The 17,373-nt window shown below is 49.6% G+C and overlaps 4 protein-coding genes across 4 annotated transcripts; 3 read left to right on the plus strand and 1 right to left on the minus strand.

Moving 5' to 3' along the window:
• Window positions 1–9,682: 9,682 nt before the first annotated feature.
• On the plus strand, window positions 9,683–11,469 carry EI90DRAFT_3084524 (uncharacterized protein). Its single transcript, XM_039062085.1, has 2 exons — window positions 9,683–9,763; window positions 11,141–11,469. The coding sequence occupies exons 1-2, from the start codon at window positions 9,690–9,692 to the stop codon at window positions 11,280–11,282; spliced, it is 216 nt and encodes a 71-aa protein (XP_038909618.1). The 5' UTR covers window positions 9,683–9,689; the 3' UTR covers window positions 11,283–11,469.
• EI90DRAFT_3084529 (uncharacterized protein) lies at window positions 11,282–11,872 on the plus strand. The gene is made up of 2 exons (XM_039062086.1): window positions 11,282–11,618; window positions 11,674–11,872. Exons 1-2 carry the CDS (start codon window positions 11,308–11,310, stop codon window positions 11,726–11,728), a joined length of 366 nt encoding a protein of 121 aa, XP_038909619.1. The 5' UTR covers window positions 11,282–11,307; the 3' UTR covers window positions 11,729–11,872.
• On the plus strand, window positions 11,804–14,361 carry EI90DRAFT_3021208 (uncharacterized protein; the record flags this gene model as incomplete). Its single annotated transcript, XM_039057613.1, has 4 exons — window positions 11,804–12,001; window positions 12,059–13,615; window positions 13,669–13,812; window positions 13,876–14,361. The coding sequence occupies 4 exons, from the start codon at window positions 11,804–11,806 to the stop codon at window positions 14,359–14,361; spliced, it is 2,385 nt and encodes a 794-aa protein (XP_038909620.1).
• A 273-nt stretch (window positions 14,362–14,634) lies between these two features.
• EI90DRAFT_3293410 (uncharacterized protein) lies at window positions 14,635–15,762 on the minus strand. Its single transcript, XM_039067376.1, has 4 exons — window positions 15,498–15,762; window positions 15,296–15,471; window positions 15,164–15,261; window positions 14,635–15,080 (listed from the first exon to the last, which is right to left on the minus strand). The coding sequence occupies exons 1-4, from the start codon at window positions 15,681–15,683 to the stop codon at window positions 14,887–14,889; spliced, it is 654 nt and encodes a 217-aa protein (XP_038909621.1). The 5' UTR covers window positions 15,684–15,762; the 3' UTR covers window positions 14,635–14,886.
• Window positions 15,763–17,373: the final 1,611 nt, after the last annotated feature.

Raw genomic sequence — 17,373 nt, forward strand, 5'->3', positions numbered from 1 at the left:
TTAATCTTCTACTTGGTGAAGTTTCAAAGATTCTATTCAGTTAATGAATTTGGATGGTGTCTGGAGTGTCCCTTGAGTTTGTTCTATTTTTGTCTTATTTTATTGCTTGTTTTAACAGTAGCAAAATAACTGTTTTGTGTTTACACTTTGAAATCTGGAGTGTTAACCAGCTCTCCTGTTGAAATATCTACTTAATATTTCTCTCCTTAATTGCTGCCTTTTACTACAGTGGCAATCTTAACTGTATATCACTTTTTCGCACTGGAGTGACAACCAGAAATGCTTGAGAAAAATAATACTCTATTTTCTTACTTCTCTAAGGGGGGCGAAAAGTCGCAGAAATGGTCTCCCTTTTATACTCCTTGGGTCGCCTTCCTTTTTCACGCTCTACCTTATATTTACAGGATTTATTTACAGTGTATTTTTCTCAAACTGAATAAAAAGTGAAATTTTCACGCTATAGTTCCACTGCGCTTTGCTGCGCTGAACTGCGGCTCTACTGCGGTCAGACTGCGCCTGGAATCCTTATTGTCCTTCCTCGCCTAAGCTATTTTAATGGTTAATTAGAATTTGTCTGCGCCGCATTTGCCGCAGTTCCCTATTTCAAATTCCCCATATTTCCCATTAAGTTCGCTATGACTCGGTCATACTGAATTCAAACCTCGCATTACTATGCGTGCGACTGTGCTGAGACCTTCAGCTGATTTATTCCAATTTTATTTAGTGACATTTAGTTAAAATGAGACTGAAATGATAAATGAGTGAATTATTCAGGTTTAAAACTGAAAGAAAAAGTTGCTAGTAATCAAGAATTACTCAAACGAATGTGTTATAGCTCTCTACTTCATTAGAACATCGTTCCCTAAAATTCCCGCCATGGTCCGTCGTAGTTTAGTAGTTTTCGTGAATTTCGTTCATATTCCCTGATTCCCCTTTGTATTATCACATCCTAATCCTCCACATGTATTGTTCGTTGTTATAGTAGGTCTTCCTCGAAGATATCATATTTTTATGTATTTTATTTAGGGCTCTAGACCTCTTGAAGCTGTCTTCCCGCGTGTTTTCAGGTTTCTAACTTCATGTCCTTGTATCTCATTCATTTCTGGATGTTTTCTCACGTTCTTGGTATCATAAATTTTCATTTATTCCCACCTTTCCAATGGTACTAAGGTTGTGTCCTATTTCCCTGTATTCGTTGAGTTAGCAAAGTTTCGCGCGCACATTCGGTAATCACGTGCGTCGTTCCCATAGTTGTTCGTATGCGGGAGCCGTTTTCGTTTAGTTGTTTGGGATTTATGATATGCGCGGGTGTTTATTTCTTTCATATGGGCTTCTGTGATTTATTTCAGATTTTTCCCTCATGATCTAAGGTTGTTTTGCACTTTTCGTGCTTTGTTTGACCGGGCTCTTCCTTATTTGGATGGAAATTGGTCTTCGCGATCTGCCGAAGTGCGGATCTCGGTTCCGACGGCTGGTTCCCTGCGCATCGCCACCCTCACGTGTCATTACACATGATGCGGATTCCTATATTCCCATCATGGGTATAACTTCACAACAGCTGGACTGTTTGGGCTGAAAATTTGCATAACTATAGTTTCCTATTTTTCATAATTTCCGTGTAAATTTCGTTGTATGTTTTAATTATGGATCCTACGCAATCATCGTCTTGTCCCTGAGCTCGGACTTTTGATGTCGCTATTCCCGTTATTGGATTTCTCATTAACGCATGATCCTTTTATTATGAAAATTTGGGAGGATTAAGAGTAGATCCTTTCCTTTCTAATGGGCTATCAAGCTTGTCTCGGTCGTTACTAGTTAATCTTCGCGCTTGCTTTTTAGACATTGTCCTCGTTTTGCAGGAGTTTTAGTCATATCTCCGTCGTTTATGGGTAGTTTCCCCTGTAATTACTCTCATTGGTTCCGTTTGGGTGACATCTACATTTCCTATTATAAACACGACTTTGACTTTTGCATTAGTTCCTGAGGAATCTTTGTTCCGTGGTACTTCCATCCTTGCTACGTGTGCGGACGTGGGAAAGTAGTTTCCGTGGAGGTTCTCTGATTATCTTTATAGTCAAATCTTGGTCGATTGTCCTAATTCTTGGTTTAATATTTGCTATAAATTCCCCCGAGAATTCCGTCTCGTTGATGGTAAGCTTGAAGTATTTTTGTTATTTTTCTTTCTTTCGATTTATCGTGTATAGTCGTAATAATTCGTAAAAATTCGTAAAATTCGTTAAAATTCAGGTCCTTCTATGTTCTCATATCTACTTGTCGTATGAGGTTTTTGTGATTTATCTGGCATATTTCCATAATGGGTTTCCATAGTGTGGCCGTTATTTCTCCTACAGCGCGCAGCACCAATACAAGTCTGCAAATAAGCGGGGTCAGTGCGGTGCCGACACAAGTCCACGAACAGAGGTTGATCTGCCAGCACTGTCACACAAGGACAGCATGAAGGCCAACAGAGGTACAGAGGGGAGTGGGAGTGTTGACCTGACCAGAGCTGTCAAGGGCAACCAGAAGTGGCCAGAGGGTGCAGAGTGGGCAGAGGGTGCAGAATGCACGGAAGCGGGGCATGGCTGTGACCACATAGCGGGAAGCAATGAGTGAGGTCCAGATGGAGACAAGGCAAGCATAGGAACTGGAGAGACTGAATGCTGGGAGCACCAAGGGCTCGGGAACTGGAGGTAAGGTCGGGATGCCGGCAGGGTCTAGGTTCTGATTGTTGGCCAAGTCTCACGCGATAAGGCAGGGGGCCAGACATCAGGTTGGGGGCTGGTTAGGATGGGTTTCGGGTTGGCAGATTCGCCTATTGGCATTGGTTCGCTGCTGACGGAGCCCCGGGATTTGTCGGTCATGACAGGACTAGTCAATGCCACCTGGTCGTTCATCCACCCTGATGATGAGCATGGATACAACTGGTCCAATTGGTCCACTTGAGCAGTCACTGTAGGTGTGCATCTCGCTGAATCATGAACATCATATATATTAAAAGCCCCAGACGGAACCATGCCGATGGAATGGGTATGATTGTGGGGTTTGGACCATGGCTGACATTCAAGCTATACACATCGGACTTGATGCTGCACCGAAAGACATGAACATCGACAATTTTTGGGATAGGGTGAAACAACAGATCCTTTCCCTTCCTCCATCGACACCGCATTGGCAGCCTACCTGGAGAAGCCTGGATCCGGACCTCATTCATGAACTGCGGTGCTGAGCTGCTAAAGTGGCCACAACATTTCCCGTTAATTATTCTGAGCTCGAAATCGATCACACGGACTTCCCATTAGTGATGGATGATGAACAAGAACAAGATTTGACTGACTAGTGGAGTCTATGTATGTATGATGGATTCTTAGTCTGTATCTACTTTCTCCTGAGATACTGAATCCCAACGAAGATGTCCCATTTCATGATTCGTGAAAAACTCACGGGTATGAAGTTGCTCACCTTTTTGCGGTCATCAGATCCGCTGTACTCAATCCTAGCTGGGTGTGAGTTGATTTGGATCTTGCTATTCATGCCAGAACCGTTTCCAGCGCCGCTGTCAGAGACCGGATTCGAGACGAAAGAGTGTCTCCGTAGCAGAGGGCTTTGGCCTCAGCGACTTCTGCCAAGAGCACTGTGCCTAGTGACACGTCTGTGCCCTAACTTACTGACTGGCAATCAGAACTTTGGGGGGGTAACTCTAGTTGATTTTATTACTGGAGTGTAACCTATGTACAAGTGGGATATATATATGGTTACAGCGAAGACGGGTCCGCGATTGGCGGAGCCGAACAGAGCGGAGCTAACGGGGTTAAACATTAGCCAACTGAATATTACCGACGAGTCAGGTCGTGGGGTTAGCGGAAAGGCAGGCGATAACCCAGAAACGGAAAGGAGGGATAGGCCCGAAGGTGGGCTCTGCAGGGCAGGCGATTGTATTGCCCAGCGGAGGCGGGGGTGCGCTAGCAGACGTCGGAGCTGTCCGGAAGTCTTCGGGGCTCCATACTTAGGGAGGCATAGGTAATAAATTGAAATGAGGGGGTGATGACCATCGAGGGGTGCCGAGAGGATTGCGGAATACAGGAGCTCCGAGGTTAGTGAAGAAGGAGCGGAGTTAGACCAGAGGGAACGGAGGGACCGGAAGTCGATGGCCAGGGATGGATATGACAGCTGCAAAGCAAGAGACAGCTGTTTCAAGTTAAACAACCACCTGTCCCAGCCGGATCGCACACCACCACCAATGGAGAATGGAGCCATGATTGCTCATCCTTTGTGGCGCTTACAAACAGCTGTCAAGAGCCTGCTCAGTTTTCCACTGCACCGCACTCCCTCTCTTCTTAGTAAGGTGTTTCCTCACTCGTGAATCCTGGACTAGCATCCTGCAGCTCCCTCGCAGCCGCTAGACCCAATTGCCTTCTGAGCCAACGATGTCCTCCTCATGATTCGCACCAACTGTCACTCGCCCGCTCAATGTCTGCACTCTCAAACTTGTCACTCCACCTCTAGTTTAGCTGTTTAACACCACCAAGTGCATGAAGGGCAAAGTTACTCCCAGGCATACTCCCCAGGGAACTTCCCTGGCCAAATCACCCCCTGGATCGGCCAATTTGGCCCAGGTCCAACAACACCTCAGCCAAATGCAGGCTGGGAATCAGCTATCGCATCAGCGGTAGCTGCTCAGACAGGTCAACTCCATCAGGAGCTGAAAGAGATGAAGTCCCTCGTAGGAGGGAGATGAGGGAGCGACAGCGGCTCCTTGTCCAGGCTGTCCAAACAGGCATGGTCTGATAACTTGAGGGTGTCAGATGATGCCTGGGATAATTGCGCCCATTGGAGGCATGAGTACAATAGAGCATGAAGAGATGCCGAGGGCATCTTCGCCTCTCTGAAAGACACAGAGAGAGAAGTTGATCTCCAAAAGAGGGAGATTGAATTACTAAAATGTGAGCTCAAAGAGGCACATGCACTGGCAGACCTCACTGCCAAACCCATCATGATGGGGGCCTCCCAGGTGTGGGGGAGGGGATACGGTGCTGGGGCATTGACTATCCCACCACCCCATGGGCAGGCGACCCTGTCTGGGTTGCATAAGGGCCCACCCTCAGAAGGGCAAACCCATGTCGAGGGGAAGAGGGAGAGTGGTAGGCAACCAATGGCAGACCCCAAAATGGGGACCACTGCCAGAGGTGGTGGGCCACTGAGTACCTCAGCACCCTATGGGCAAGCTACCCTGCAGGGAAGTGTCCACATGTTATACGAGACTGCTGAACTCAATGAGTTCAGTAAAGTCGAAGCTCCAGTCAACGTAACAATCGACCCCAACTTCCCCATGAGGAGAATAGTGGGGTCAGAAGCGGTGCACAACGCCGCATATGCTTGGTGGACAAGCATGAGTGGAAAAGAATTTGTACACTGGTATGAACAGGCCAAAGCTGCCTTTAAAAGCGGCAAGGTACATAGAGTCCTTCGTGAAAAAGCCAAGGAAACCGAGAAATACTTCTTGGGACTCCAGAGTATTGCAAGACTCATGGAGGAGTACAATTCCCTGGAGAACAAGGGAAAAATCTCTGGGAAAGTCTAGGCAAAGCTGCCTATATAAAGTCCCAGTTCAAACCACTCAGGACTCCTGAGGAACGCACTGCAAGAACTGCGGAGCGGGAAGCAAAAGCTTCCAAATACCAGGAAAGAGATGGATGCGCTGGACAAACAGGCCAGCGACCACCCTTCCCCATGGGAAGAACAGTAGACCTACCATACTCTACACCTGAGCCAAGTAGCTCAAGAACGCAACAACCTGCTCCCACCCAGGGAGTGCCCACTTCATTGAGCCCACAGCTTGACAATGTAGCCCAGGCTACATCATCACATCCGATGCAGCAATCAGATGTCCAGATGAACAACCCAGAGGAAAACCCTCCTCCAGGGCAATAACTCTACCCTTGAGGAAAGGGAAAGTGACACAGTAATACACCATTGAGGTGCCCGTGAAAACACCTCGAGGCCCTGCACACAATATTGTATGCAAGGAACTGCAAGTAACAATTGCGGAAATCTCTACTTCATCAAAAACCCACATCCACCACCACTCATGTGTAAACACCATTTACACACGAATCCTCACAGAACAAGTGAGGAGGAACACCAAAGTGTCAGGGCACACCCACCTGACCTGGCCCCACCCGGCCCCACTTCACCTGGTACCCCACCACCACCCAGTCCTCTCCTACCTCCTCCCCCCTTCCTCTTTCTTTCTTCCCCCATTTCACTTCTTCATCTATTTCACTTTCTCTTTATTTTCTCTTATTCTACACAGACAACCTTTCTCTGTATCAATGCACCATTGACCCACCCGCAGCGTGCTCACAACATGCCCAGCCTGGGCCCTTTGGGCAACCCCCACTATGTCCAGCTTGCACATTCACAGCGGACGCCCTCAGGATCCCCCATGGGGACACCCAGGTGACTACAGCTGTATGCGAGGATGACGTGGCACCCATCATGTGACCCAAGCCGCATGTATATAAACATACCTGAAGTGGGAACCGAAGAAGCAGCCTTCTTCTCACCCTTTTCCACTTCAGGTAAGTAGCATAGCATTCCCTTTTAATAATAATAAGACCCTTTCCACTTCAGTCTAAGTGGCCAGGGACTGCCTCCTGAGCCGGGCCCACCAGTATGCATGCTCACTCCACACCCCACGAGACTTCTAGTGTCGGGCATCTCACCTGGGCCTCCTCTACCCTGGACGCGTCCCTGACACAAAGACACATAATCTTTGGGTCAAATTTCATTTTTGAAAAACTCCTTCTCTTCATCACTTTCCCCTCTGATATACCCATGTATCGCTGTTCACTTCAAAGTGACAGCCCCACACCCATTTATTCCCTCAATTCCTCTCACTGACATGTATAAATTGCCCACTTTAAAGTGGCAACAATAAAACACTCATTGATAATCTCAAACTCAATGTAACTCATTTTTTTAATTTTATTCTCTTCATCATTAACCTTGTATGCGTTGCAAATGCAATGCAAGGGGGGAGAATGTCAGGGCAATAGTGTCAGGGCACGGACGGTTATCCGGCCGGCCCGGACCTCTATCCGGATAGGTTGAGTACCCGTAAGTCGATATCTGCGTGTGATTTGCCGTAGTTAGAACGCAGGCTGTATTCAATGCGCTATTTCCGCTATCGCGTCATCCCTCACCCGTTATCGCCCCCTTATCCGCATGATCTATTCTCCTATTTCATGTCACTTCTCTATCGGCTACCATGTGTTCCCAGTGTAGCTGCGCTCTTATGAGTTGCGGAACTCATGTATATAAGGCCTTATTGCCAGCTGGGTTGGCCCCCCAGCTTTTACAACGACTAGTTTCCCGGGGAGATTCTTACGCGCAAACTGACGCGTGGACTCTGACAAATAGCCCCAAACCCCGAGCCATATGTAATTACAAGATACATATAGTCACATGGGTAAGTGGTAACTTCCGTTAACTGCTTACACACACCATAAAATACACATCTTTGTATCACTTACGGCTCTGTGTGCTGAGCTACCCCACTGCGACCTCACAATGGTGTCCATTTCCTTGTTTCTCCAGGCCTCGGACACAGCATTCAAGATGTCATCATCAGATCAACATTTGTTGGGGTCATTGCCACACTACTCTATCGTTTCTGAGTCACCCATTGCACACAAGATGTGGATGACCCCTGATGGGTGGTTCACAATACTCATCCTATTTCTCCTATTAAGGATACCCTCTTTTCATAATATTTTCTGTGCCATTCCATGATTACTAACTGTCACTTAACATTTACATGTCACATACTATGGGTTACAGATCAAATTTCAATATAAAAATCCCCATTCACGTTATGGGTTATGGGGTGTTATGGAAATGGGAATTTCCCATTTCTAGCCTCTTATGGGCTCTGTACAGTACAAAGTCACGTGATATGTAAATAATAACAACTCAACCATCTACAACCACAAAATTCCACACTCTGTTAATGTCATTGTAAAGACAACTGTTAAACAACTGTTACATTAACTGTAACACTATTTCGATGTCATGGCCACTCCCTGCACCCAGACGCTATAGAAATGGGCCAATTAGGCCCCATTTTTATAACATGGGGGGTGGCAGGTTCATGGGTTAGGGTCTGGTTTTTGATAGGAACTGTAGTGGTTCCCAGAAATCCCTATGGGTTATCGCAGGTTATGGGTTATTGTTAGAACGGGTGGATTCGGACGACTCCAGAGTGGAATCGGAGACTTAGCATGGAAGGACCTCGGCCTCAGCGACTCAGGCGGAGTGCTGTGCCATTGCTGGTTGTCCTGGGGGTCCCTAATTTCAGATCTAGCAGAGGGAAAGTCTCTTGGGGGCATTTCAGGTCGATTTTGGACTGAGGTCACAAGTTACTATGTACATTGTATATAAGGAGGGGTCCGGAATCAAAAGGAGCGAGGGTACTCTGAAAGGAGGGGCAACACCGAGGGTCAAGGGTTTGACTCAATGGTGTTTCCCAAAGGAGGAGTGAGGGCCAAGGCCCAAGGAGGAAGGAGGGAGGATGGGAGTGGGGAATGGCCAGCTGACTGAATAGAAAGGAAGCAGCAGCCCAAATAGGAATGAGGGAGCAATGCAATAGTTGCACTGACGTAAGTCCGGAAAGTCCGAACTCGGAAGTTAAACTCCGGAATATTGGCAAAAATAATTAAATGGAATGAGCTAACCAATACAATGGGTATAAGCGGAGGTGGGGTCAAAGTCCGAGGTCGGAGCTAAGACCAGAGGTTCCGGAGATGGAGACACGACTGGGATTCCGGAGCGGAGGTCCGGAGTCGGGAGCATAGGTGTTGCGTGCTCATCTGGGAGGTGTCAAGGTTCAGGTCGGACCTGGAATGTTCCAGAGTCAGACCAAAGGTGGTGTTGGAGCCGGAGGTGGGGTAACCTCTTGGAAGTCGGCAAGGAGGAGGTGATGGAAGGGGTGATGTTTGGTCTGAGATGAGTATCGGAGCGGACGGAGATAGGGTAGGAGAAGGACAGGAGGGTGGAGGTGGCATGAGGGGTGAGGGGAGGTGTGGTGTCAGGTCCGAAGGTGAATATCGGAACAGACAGTGGTAGGGTAGGACTCTGGAAGTCGGTTCGGAGTTCCGGGAGCCTGGAGCAGGGGTCGGGATTGTATGGATATGACAGTTATCTCAGGTATGGCCTATCACAGTTTCAACTGTATCTGCCTATCTAATCACAATTCCTGGGTCCTGCAAATTTTTCGCCCAGGACTGAATTCCAAGGTCCTCCACTATTGCCAATTCTCCATAACCTCACTGACCAATACTGTACTAGCATGACCAACAACCGGTTCCCATGGCCTCCGGGAGTTGCCGGAGGCTTTCAGTTGTATTAAATTTCAATTCAATCCAAGACCCTCGCGTTATGCATTACCGGTTGTTGGTCGTGCTAGTGTATCGGCTCTCAGTGCAAGTCCTGTCCTTATATACATCTAATGTTAGTTCTACACCACTGAAGTGAAACGCGAGCAGTAGTCAAAGCGTGAAAACAAAGGCCCAAAGCAACATTATGTTCACCGTCGATTGCCCCAAAAGCTCCTCCTTCCCAAAGCTCTCAAAGCGTGAATGTACGGTCCGGTGACCACCAGTGGCGTCGGGCTGTAACTTCCAACACTTCCGATGCTGATTCCTCTGATGTACCATTTCTTCACTGTACATATCATTCAATGCACTTCCGCGTCATCCTTCATTCTATGCTATGCAGGTCGTTGCGATGCGAAGCACGCACTCTAGTGACATGTCTGACATGAATTTGACGAGTCAATGTCTGACCATGTGACCGCTTGTGACCATGGTCCAACACTGCAAGTTATCAGGCGCGGGCCTCGACGAATTGATGTAAGTCGAGGGGGTCATATCTGTTTTTGGCCCGGCATGGACCTAGACCTACACGCGGTGCCCCTGTTCTTGACTGATTAGGTCTATAACATCAAGCTGAGTTGGGCCTCGACGATGGATGTCAGTCGAGGGGGAGTTCTGCCACCACAGCGAACACCCGGCACGGGCCTAAACCTTCACGCGGTGCCCCTGTTTAAAACTAATTAGGCCTCTAACATCTGAAGGGAGGATGACGTGGCCACCGTGGTAATGCCAATCAACCGCAACCCCGTAAGCCCAGAGCCGCACTGGCTGGAGAGATGCAAGAGCGCGGGTGCATGTCCCGCCGTCAAGCCAACCCTTCCTTTTTCTTCTCACCACTACCTTTTTGGGATGACGAGCGCGATAGTGGCAACGCCAATGGTGACCTCCGTAAGCCCAGACGGGACTGGCCAGAGGACTGTGGGTTCAAGTCCCACCGTCACCCCAACCCTTCCTTCTTTTTCTCTTCTCCACTACCTTTTGGGATGGTGAGGTGCAATCGTGGTAGCGCCAATGGTAGCCTCCATAAGTCCATGGGCAGGCCGGAGGAGTGCAGGTTCAAGTCCTGCCATCACCCCAACACCCTTCCGATTCATCTTTCTCTCCACTACCTCTTCGTGACGAGGCGCGATAGTGGTAGCGCCAACGATAGCCCCATATGCCGACAAAAAGTTGACTGCAAGGAATGCAGGTTCAAGTCCTGCCGTCACCCCAACACTTTCATTTCTCTCCACTACCCCTTCTACCAAAGGCCTATCTGCCACATGCCTTTATTCAACAAGCATGAGCAAGATGCCACCAACACCCATCGCCTTTCGCTGCCACTGGAACATTCACCAGCCTACCGTGACATAAACCCGTGAAAGCACCCTCCAACTCACCCACCCGCAAGAACCGCGCACTCAACCATTGACTTAACCATAGGCACACAGCAGCAAAACATGCGACCCCAACACTGGGGGTCGCGTGTCCTTTTCTCTATCCAATCTCTTTCCACCTTCATTCTCCCTCACCCGTTGTTCAATCTCAGTGCAGGGGTCGCATGCCCCTTTATGTGTTATTGCTTCATCTCACTTTATTCTCCTTCACACCATTGATTACTCGATGTCTCATACTTCCTAGGTCAAACAAATTCCTTCTTCACATCCTTATGTTCTCCACACTTTTTTCACCCGAGTCACTATAGTACGGCATATGCCGATAGGCACGGTTACGTACTCTAAAATGAATCCATCCATCCATCCATCCATCCAAGTTATCAGGCGACCTCAACAATTCCCGTCCCGTCCCTCTCTCAAAAAGCGCTCAGCGACGCCGCCAGTATTGACAACGTACCATCCAGAGGCCCAGTAATCGTTCCCGGAAGTTCCCCTGGACTATGCAAGTCCAACAACAACAACAACAACCCTCGTCCACTCAGCACGCTTTACCATCACTTCAAAGCATCACCCTTCCTACATCGTCATCCAAGTCTCCCTTCTTTGCCGTTCCAGCAGTACCCCATTTGCAGCAGCCTACTACCTCCAGACCCCAAGCCAAGCCATCTTTTACAATCCCTCACCCAAACCCAGTAAAGCCAGAACAGACCCCTCCATCCCCAAACATCTTCACCTACAAAGCCCCAGCGCACAAACATGCCCACCATCTTCATAGCATACCTCCAAAGGAGAAGACAGTCCAGACTTTGATGTATTTGTTTTGAGATCACACATCCCAAACGCCGTTACTGACGCAACATTCCCAGTCTTGATCATATGTTATGGCTGCATTCACGCACTCGTTTCAACCAGGTTAGATGAAGCTGCCTGTTGGTAAAATCAACCGTAGCGCTCACATGAGAGGCGCTGGTATTCCAGGTCAGATCTGAGCTGGGAATGCAGACTGGGTCCCCAGAAGGTCCAACCGAAAAGGACGTCACTGAAACTGATGATGAACTTGCTCGCGAGCTACTTTTTGGGTTAACCGGGGACGACCGGTATAAAGGCCTCAGTGCTGATGCGAACCGGTATGTACCAAATGTGGACATTGAGACCGCGAAAGTTCAAAGGGCGAACGCAGAAGGAATGGAGAAGGTTCGCCATTCATTTTCCCCTGCATGTTTTTCCACCCCATGTTGATGTCTCCTATAGGTTCTTACTTCCTTACTCACCCAGCGGTCCGTTGGTTCTCGTCACACTCACGAAGTGAATCCTGGAGTTCCGGGGGTGTTACCAAATGGGGTTAGGATTAGAATTGTGCTTTCTGCTCTTGTCAACGACCTGTTCGCACGCGATCAGCACCTTTTTGGCCCCGATGAGCAACCAGAGAACGTGCTTTCAGGGTTGTCAAGTGATTTGTCGCCCATGTCCATTGCATCAATCGTAGCCAGCGGCACCGCTTCCTCCACTGAATTGCGCTGGGCCCAAATGGATTTTGAACCGTCGCCAGGCGTTCCCATTTCCCTCGCCCCCCTCACTCCGATCTCGTCCTTTCAGCAAACTAGGGTCAAGTCCAGCCTTGCCTCGGAATCGAAGTCAGGTGGACCTCCAGCGCGATCTATTTTTTCCTCGATTCCTCGTGGGGCCGGTATGGAGTCTCCATGGGCGCTTGGATCATTGAACAGTCTATCTGCAAGGAGACCCGAGTCGGCATCGGCATCCCACTCCGTTTCTAGCCCGCCCTTTGCTTCATCATCTTCGGGGTCGCATGCAAGCCGAGGCCCTCGAGTGCGCAAAGCTGTCGGGCGTTCTCGGGATTTGTACAATTCTGGAATTCGAAGGTGTTGGCCCATTTGTGCGGGTCACCTGACGGATTTTGATGAATGTCCACCTGAGTGCCTTCACGCAGAGGCCTATGCAGCGGACAAGAATGGTCTCCTTACACTATTAATTCAAAGAAGCCTGACCACGATCGGTTCAGGGTTGCCGGACCCCGGCATTCCATTGCGCTCTGCTATTCCTCAGTTTCTCCTCAACGACGTTAACGACAAGGGCGAACCAAAGGAACTCGCCATCAGCGGAACACGGATGGCTGCACTTTTGCCGCGATTCCTCAGGCTATCTGCCTTCGTCGCTCGAGAACTTGGTTGTGAGATGCGTGAGCAGCGGCAGCAATTCGCTGATGTGAAGGCCGGGACTGTCATACCTGCGGAGCCCTCTTCCTCCAACCCCACTTCTATTGCTGACATTCCTTCCACCACTGGCGACGGGCGCCCCACCCGCATCTGGTATGCCTTACTGAGTGGTATGGTCACTAGGGCCGCTTTAGAGGGATACCTAGGACGTGGTTGGTTGGGGCCCGATGCTCTTGAAATCCTTTTTGGTATTGGGGTAGGTGTGGACTGGGAAGATGTTGTTGGGAAACCTGACGAAAAGGATGTTTCCGCAATGCGTGCCCGCTCGGGATCGACCTCATCCGACGTGAAATCCGTGGAGGATGATGGAGTCAGCCAGAAGCGAGGATCGATTGACACGTCACTTTCGGAAGCTTACGCTGCCCAGTTTGAGCCCGATGGCATGCCTACGTTAGCCGAGGCTGCGAAAATTCTCTTCAAGCGTGGTATTCCTACTGGCGTCACGGGTACTCAGTCAGAGTTGAGTGTTATCAACTCCTATGCGAATGGATTCCAGACCACATGTTTGGGAAACACACGCCCCATTGACACTGATCCTGAATGGGCGGTTGAGATGACTGAACGTGTCTCCGAGGTTAGTTTCCTCAAGGCGAACTTGATTCTCTTGCTAACTATCCATATCCTCAGTTTGCCAGTGTGCACCATACGACCGACCTTCACACGCATTTGCTTGACCTTTCGAAGCGATATCCGGCTGAGCCTGTTGAACGTGCAGCTCTTCGATTCTTGGAAGCCATTGCTCAGTGGCGTGGTCTACCAGAATTGGAACAGGTGGGTCCAATCATCTGGTCGTGCCCATAATTTGATTGCTAACTGATCCTCCGACCCCACAAGTACAAGGAACGTGTTCGAAAAGCCAATACCGTTGCGACGCAGCCCTCGGCTTCTCTGGAGCGCCGCCGTGGTTCTCTGTCCATTTCTTCTCTCGTGCACCCGACCTTTGAGCCCAGCTCTTCCGCTATCTCATCCCAGTTAAATACTCCCGTTACTTCTCCTGTCCTTAAATACTTTGTCGTCCCGAAGTATGTCATCGCTTCTCTCCCTCCTTATCCCTCAAAAAAACGCGTGCGCGATGAAGGCCCTGAGGCTGAAGCAAAGCGATTAAAAACCCCTCGTGTAGGTGCATCATCATCTGCAACCGCTGCAGCTAATACATCTCTACCTGGAATCCTATCTGCACCTGCAAACCCTCTGGCTGAATCTTCCTGGACTGGGCCTACGGTGTTTAATAGGAAGCATAATTTCCTGTCTCCTCCCGATGTACATGTATATAACCCAGTTAAAAAGCCTCGACTCATCGCTTTGTTATTTTGCACTTAAAAACTAGAGTGCGTTCTTCGCACGCGCAACGTTTTTAACTAAATTTTAATACTTAAGTGCAGTGCAAAGTATGCATTGGAAACATGAGAATGATTTGTTAAGTCCCGGCGATGCGAGTTCAGCGCGCGCCTACAGAAAACATGTTTGTCTCGAATGATGAAACGAAAAGAGAGCCATTAGTGGCAAAGGAAATCGAGTTAGAGTTAGAGGTGGAGCAAAGTGCTCACGTGGCATACCGACGTCGGAGTTAGTTTTGTGCAGAGATTGACGCATATCGAAAGTCATATGTAACTAGTGATGCCCCCTGCTCTGGTTAGGGCCCTCAATGACCACTTTTCATGTGCAGAACTGCTGTCACAATGGGCAAGGGAGAACCCTGGGAAAAGCTGCACGATTCTCTGTCTGACTTGCCTATAAAAAGAGGATTCCCTTGTCCTGGATGCAGCAGGCTGCCCCCTTGACTCCCCCTCATGATTCAGAGGATTAGCACTGTAGCAGCCCTCCAGCCATGTCAATCTGACATGGCTACGGAGAGAGCTTGCTTCGAGTGTTAAACCGCTCCGCATCAGAGGTGGGAGGGGATTGGATGCTTTTGGAGCCACTATAAATCGACCTTGTCAGCCGGGTCATGCCCACAGCCAGCAGCTTCACTTTAGACCCTCCTGGCGGATTGGAGGAAATTGACCCCAGATACAGTGGGGGTCGAGTTTTTCCACGACCTTTCAAGGCAGTCCATCGCCTGTCGCATCACTAATAAGCGCTGTACTCAATTGGCGACGACGACTCGCAATTTCATTCGCACCGCATCCGAGTTTGGAGTTATGCCAGCGAAGTTCGAGGTGGACCCACTGGGGGACATTTGGTGGGCCTTGGAAGAGGGCTCTGAGCTGCGTACTTTCACTGCGGCTTGGAATATTTTAAAAACAAAATTTACTGATTTTCTTTTACATCTGGAACGCGCGCAGAAGGCACTCGCTGCGCTGCTGGGCCATTTCCCCCACCCGATCCGAACCCAAACAACCCAGCCCAGCCCAGTATGCCCTCCCAGCCCAGCTCCCCTCCCTCCAGCGTCGCGTCGACACCAGGAAATGACACGTCAGCCCCCTGCGACACGAACCATTCCTGGACCGATGCAAACGGTTTTTGCCCAACCGCGCCAGCCGACCCCACCTCCCTCCCCCACCACTCCACTGCGTCGTCCCCAAGAAACAACGTGCCCGCTTTTTCAGGCGCAGTCTGTTCTTGAATCGACGTGTTTGCCAGTGCCAATGCCGCCCCCAATGTCGACATGTCTGGCCATCCCACCACCGATTCCATGGCATTCATGCCCAGTAGCCTGACCCCCCTCTCCCACCACCTCTCTGCGTCGTCCAACAACCCCACCACGACCGTGTCCGGCCGTCCCACTGTCGATTCCATGGCACTTGCGCCCGATCCAACAGCGCCCGGCCATTCCACCCCCAATCCGATGGAATTCGCGCCAGATTACGCACCGTCCGCCCCCCCAACCACGTCTGGCCCCCTTCCCACCTCTCCCTTCGACTTCAGCGCGCCCTGAAACTGCGCTGTCGTCATCGTTGTCCGAGTCGTCACCGTCACCCTCCCCACACCCTCCCGTGCCAAATCTGGCGCATCTATCAACTCAACTGCATCCAGTACCACGACAGATGCATCCTGGCCCCCTTGGTCGCGTCCACCATTGAAATGGGCGAGTCTGGCACCCATCCAGCCGCGCACGGACCCATTCCCGCTTCCCCCTCCCGATCTCCCCAGCCTGCTGCATCCACTGGGTGAGCCACCACCCGAATCCACTGTCAGGGCCCTGTGGGCTGGATTGTGGGGGGCTGCTGTGCGGCCCATTGGAGTCTGGGGGGCTAGGGCCCTATTTTTTATATTTTCTTAAAATTTATCATAAATTTTATTTCTTAATCTAAACCTTGTGCCAAGCTTTCCCACCGGGTTTTGGGGCTGGCCAAGGGATTTTTTCTGTATTGTGGCACTTCTCTTTCTTTTTCTTTTTCTGTTGGACTATTATTGTCCTGCACAGAGACCCATAAGAGGCTGGGGGGCGATGTTGTGGAAATGGATATTCCCCATTCTATATTATCACGTGGCATGTAAATAATAACAACTTAACCAACTACAATCTGTTGGAGGAACCATGTGCTATGAGGGTACTCCAACGGAGTTAACCTGAACAGCCACATTCCTGCGTTAGCGTGGGAACATTCTGGGAGAGCAACTTGCCCAGAATCCACCATGTAACTACTTAGTCACAACATGTCAGAAACAGTATTTGAGTATTCATGGGAAGTGCAGTGGAGTGCAGTGGCATGAGTGGACACTTAGCTAATGTGCTACTCTGTTGCAAGGCATCATGGGGGTTGGGACTTTGGCTTCAACAACTTAGCTGGAGTGTTGCACCATGCATTCTAGGCTGTCCCATATTTCAAGTTAGTGGGAGGGACCTTGCAGTGACATTGACTCAGGCAGAGATGAAGCTTAGAGGCAAACTTAAGATGAGAGTACTTTGAGGGGATTTCTAGTCGATATTTGAACTGAGGTACATCAATAGTAAACTACAAGTATAAATACGAAAAGAGAACAAAGAAGGGGCTGGTCAGTCTGGCACCTGAACAGGAAGCAGAGCGGTAACCACAGCGAACTGAATGAGTGGCATGAACCAGTTTTAAGGAATGGATGGAAGTGAAATGTCAGGGCCCGGCCTCGGACTCGGAGGCTCCCTGACCTCAACCCCCATCTAACCTGACCTCACACTATGCAGGGCATGAGATGTATAGTAAAAGAGAGTGAAATATATACACTTGCCTATGTGGGGCATGAGATGAGAAGAAGGGTAAAAGTCTCATCTCCCCACATGGTTGCTATATAAAGGAATGGGTCACATGCCCACAACTATACAGCTCCTAGAGTTGTGTAGTGTGACCCGGAGGGAACATCCAGGTGGCAGTGCCCAGTAAGCATGGGAACGTTCTGGGCAAGTTACTTGCC

Source organism: Cantharellus anzutake (assembly GCF_015039405.1).
Source record: "Cantharellus anzutake strain C23 chromosome Unknown EI90scaffold_104, whole genome shotgun sequence".
In the NCBI taxonomy this organism is placed as follows: domain Eukaryota; kingdom Fungi; phylum Basidiomycota; class Agaricomycetes; order Cantharellales; family Hydnaceae; genus Cantharellus; species Cantharellus anzutake.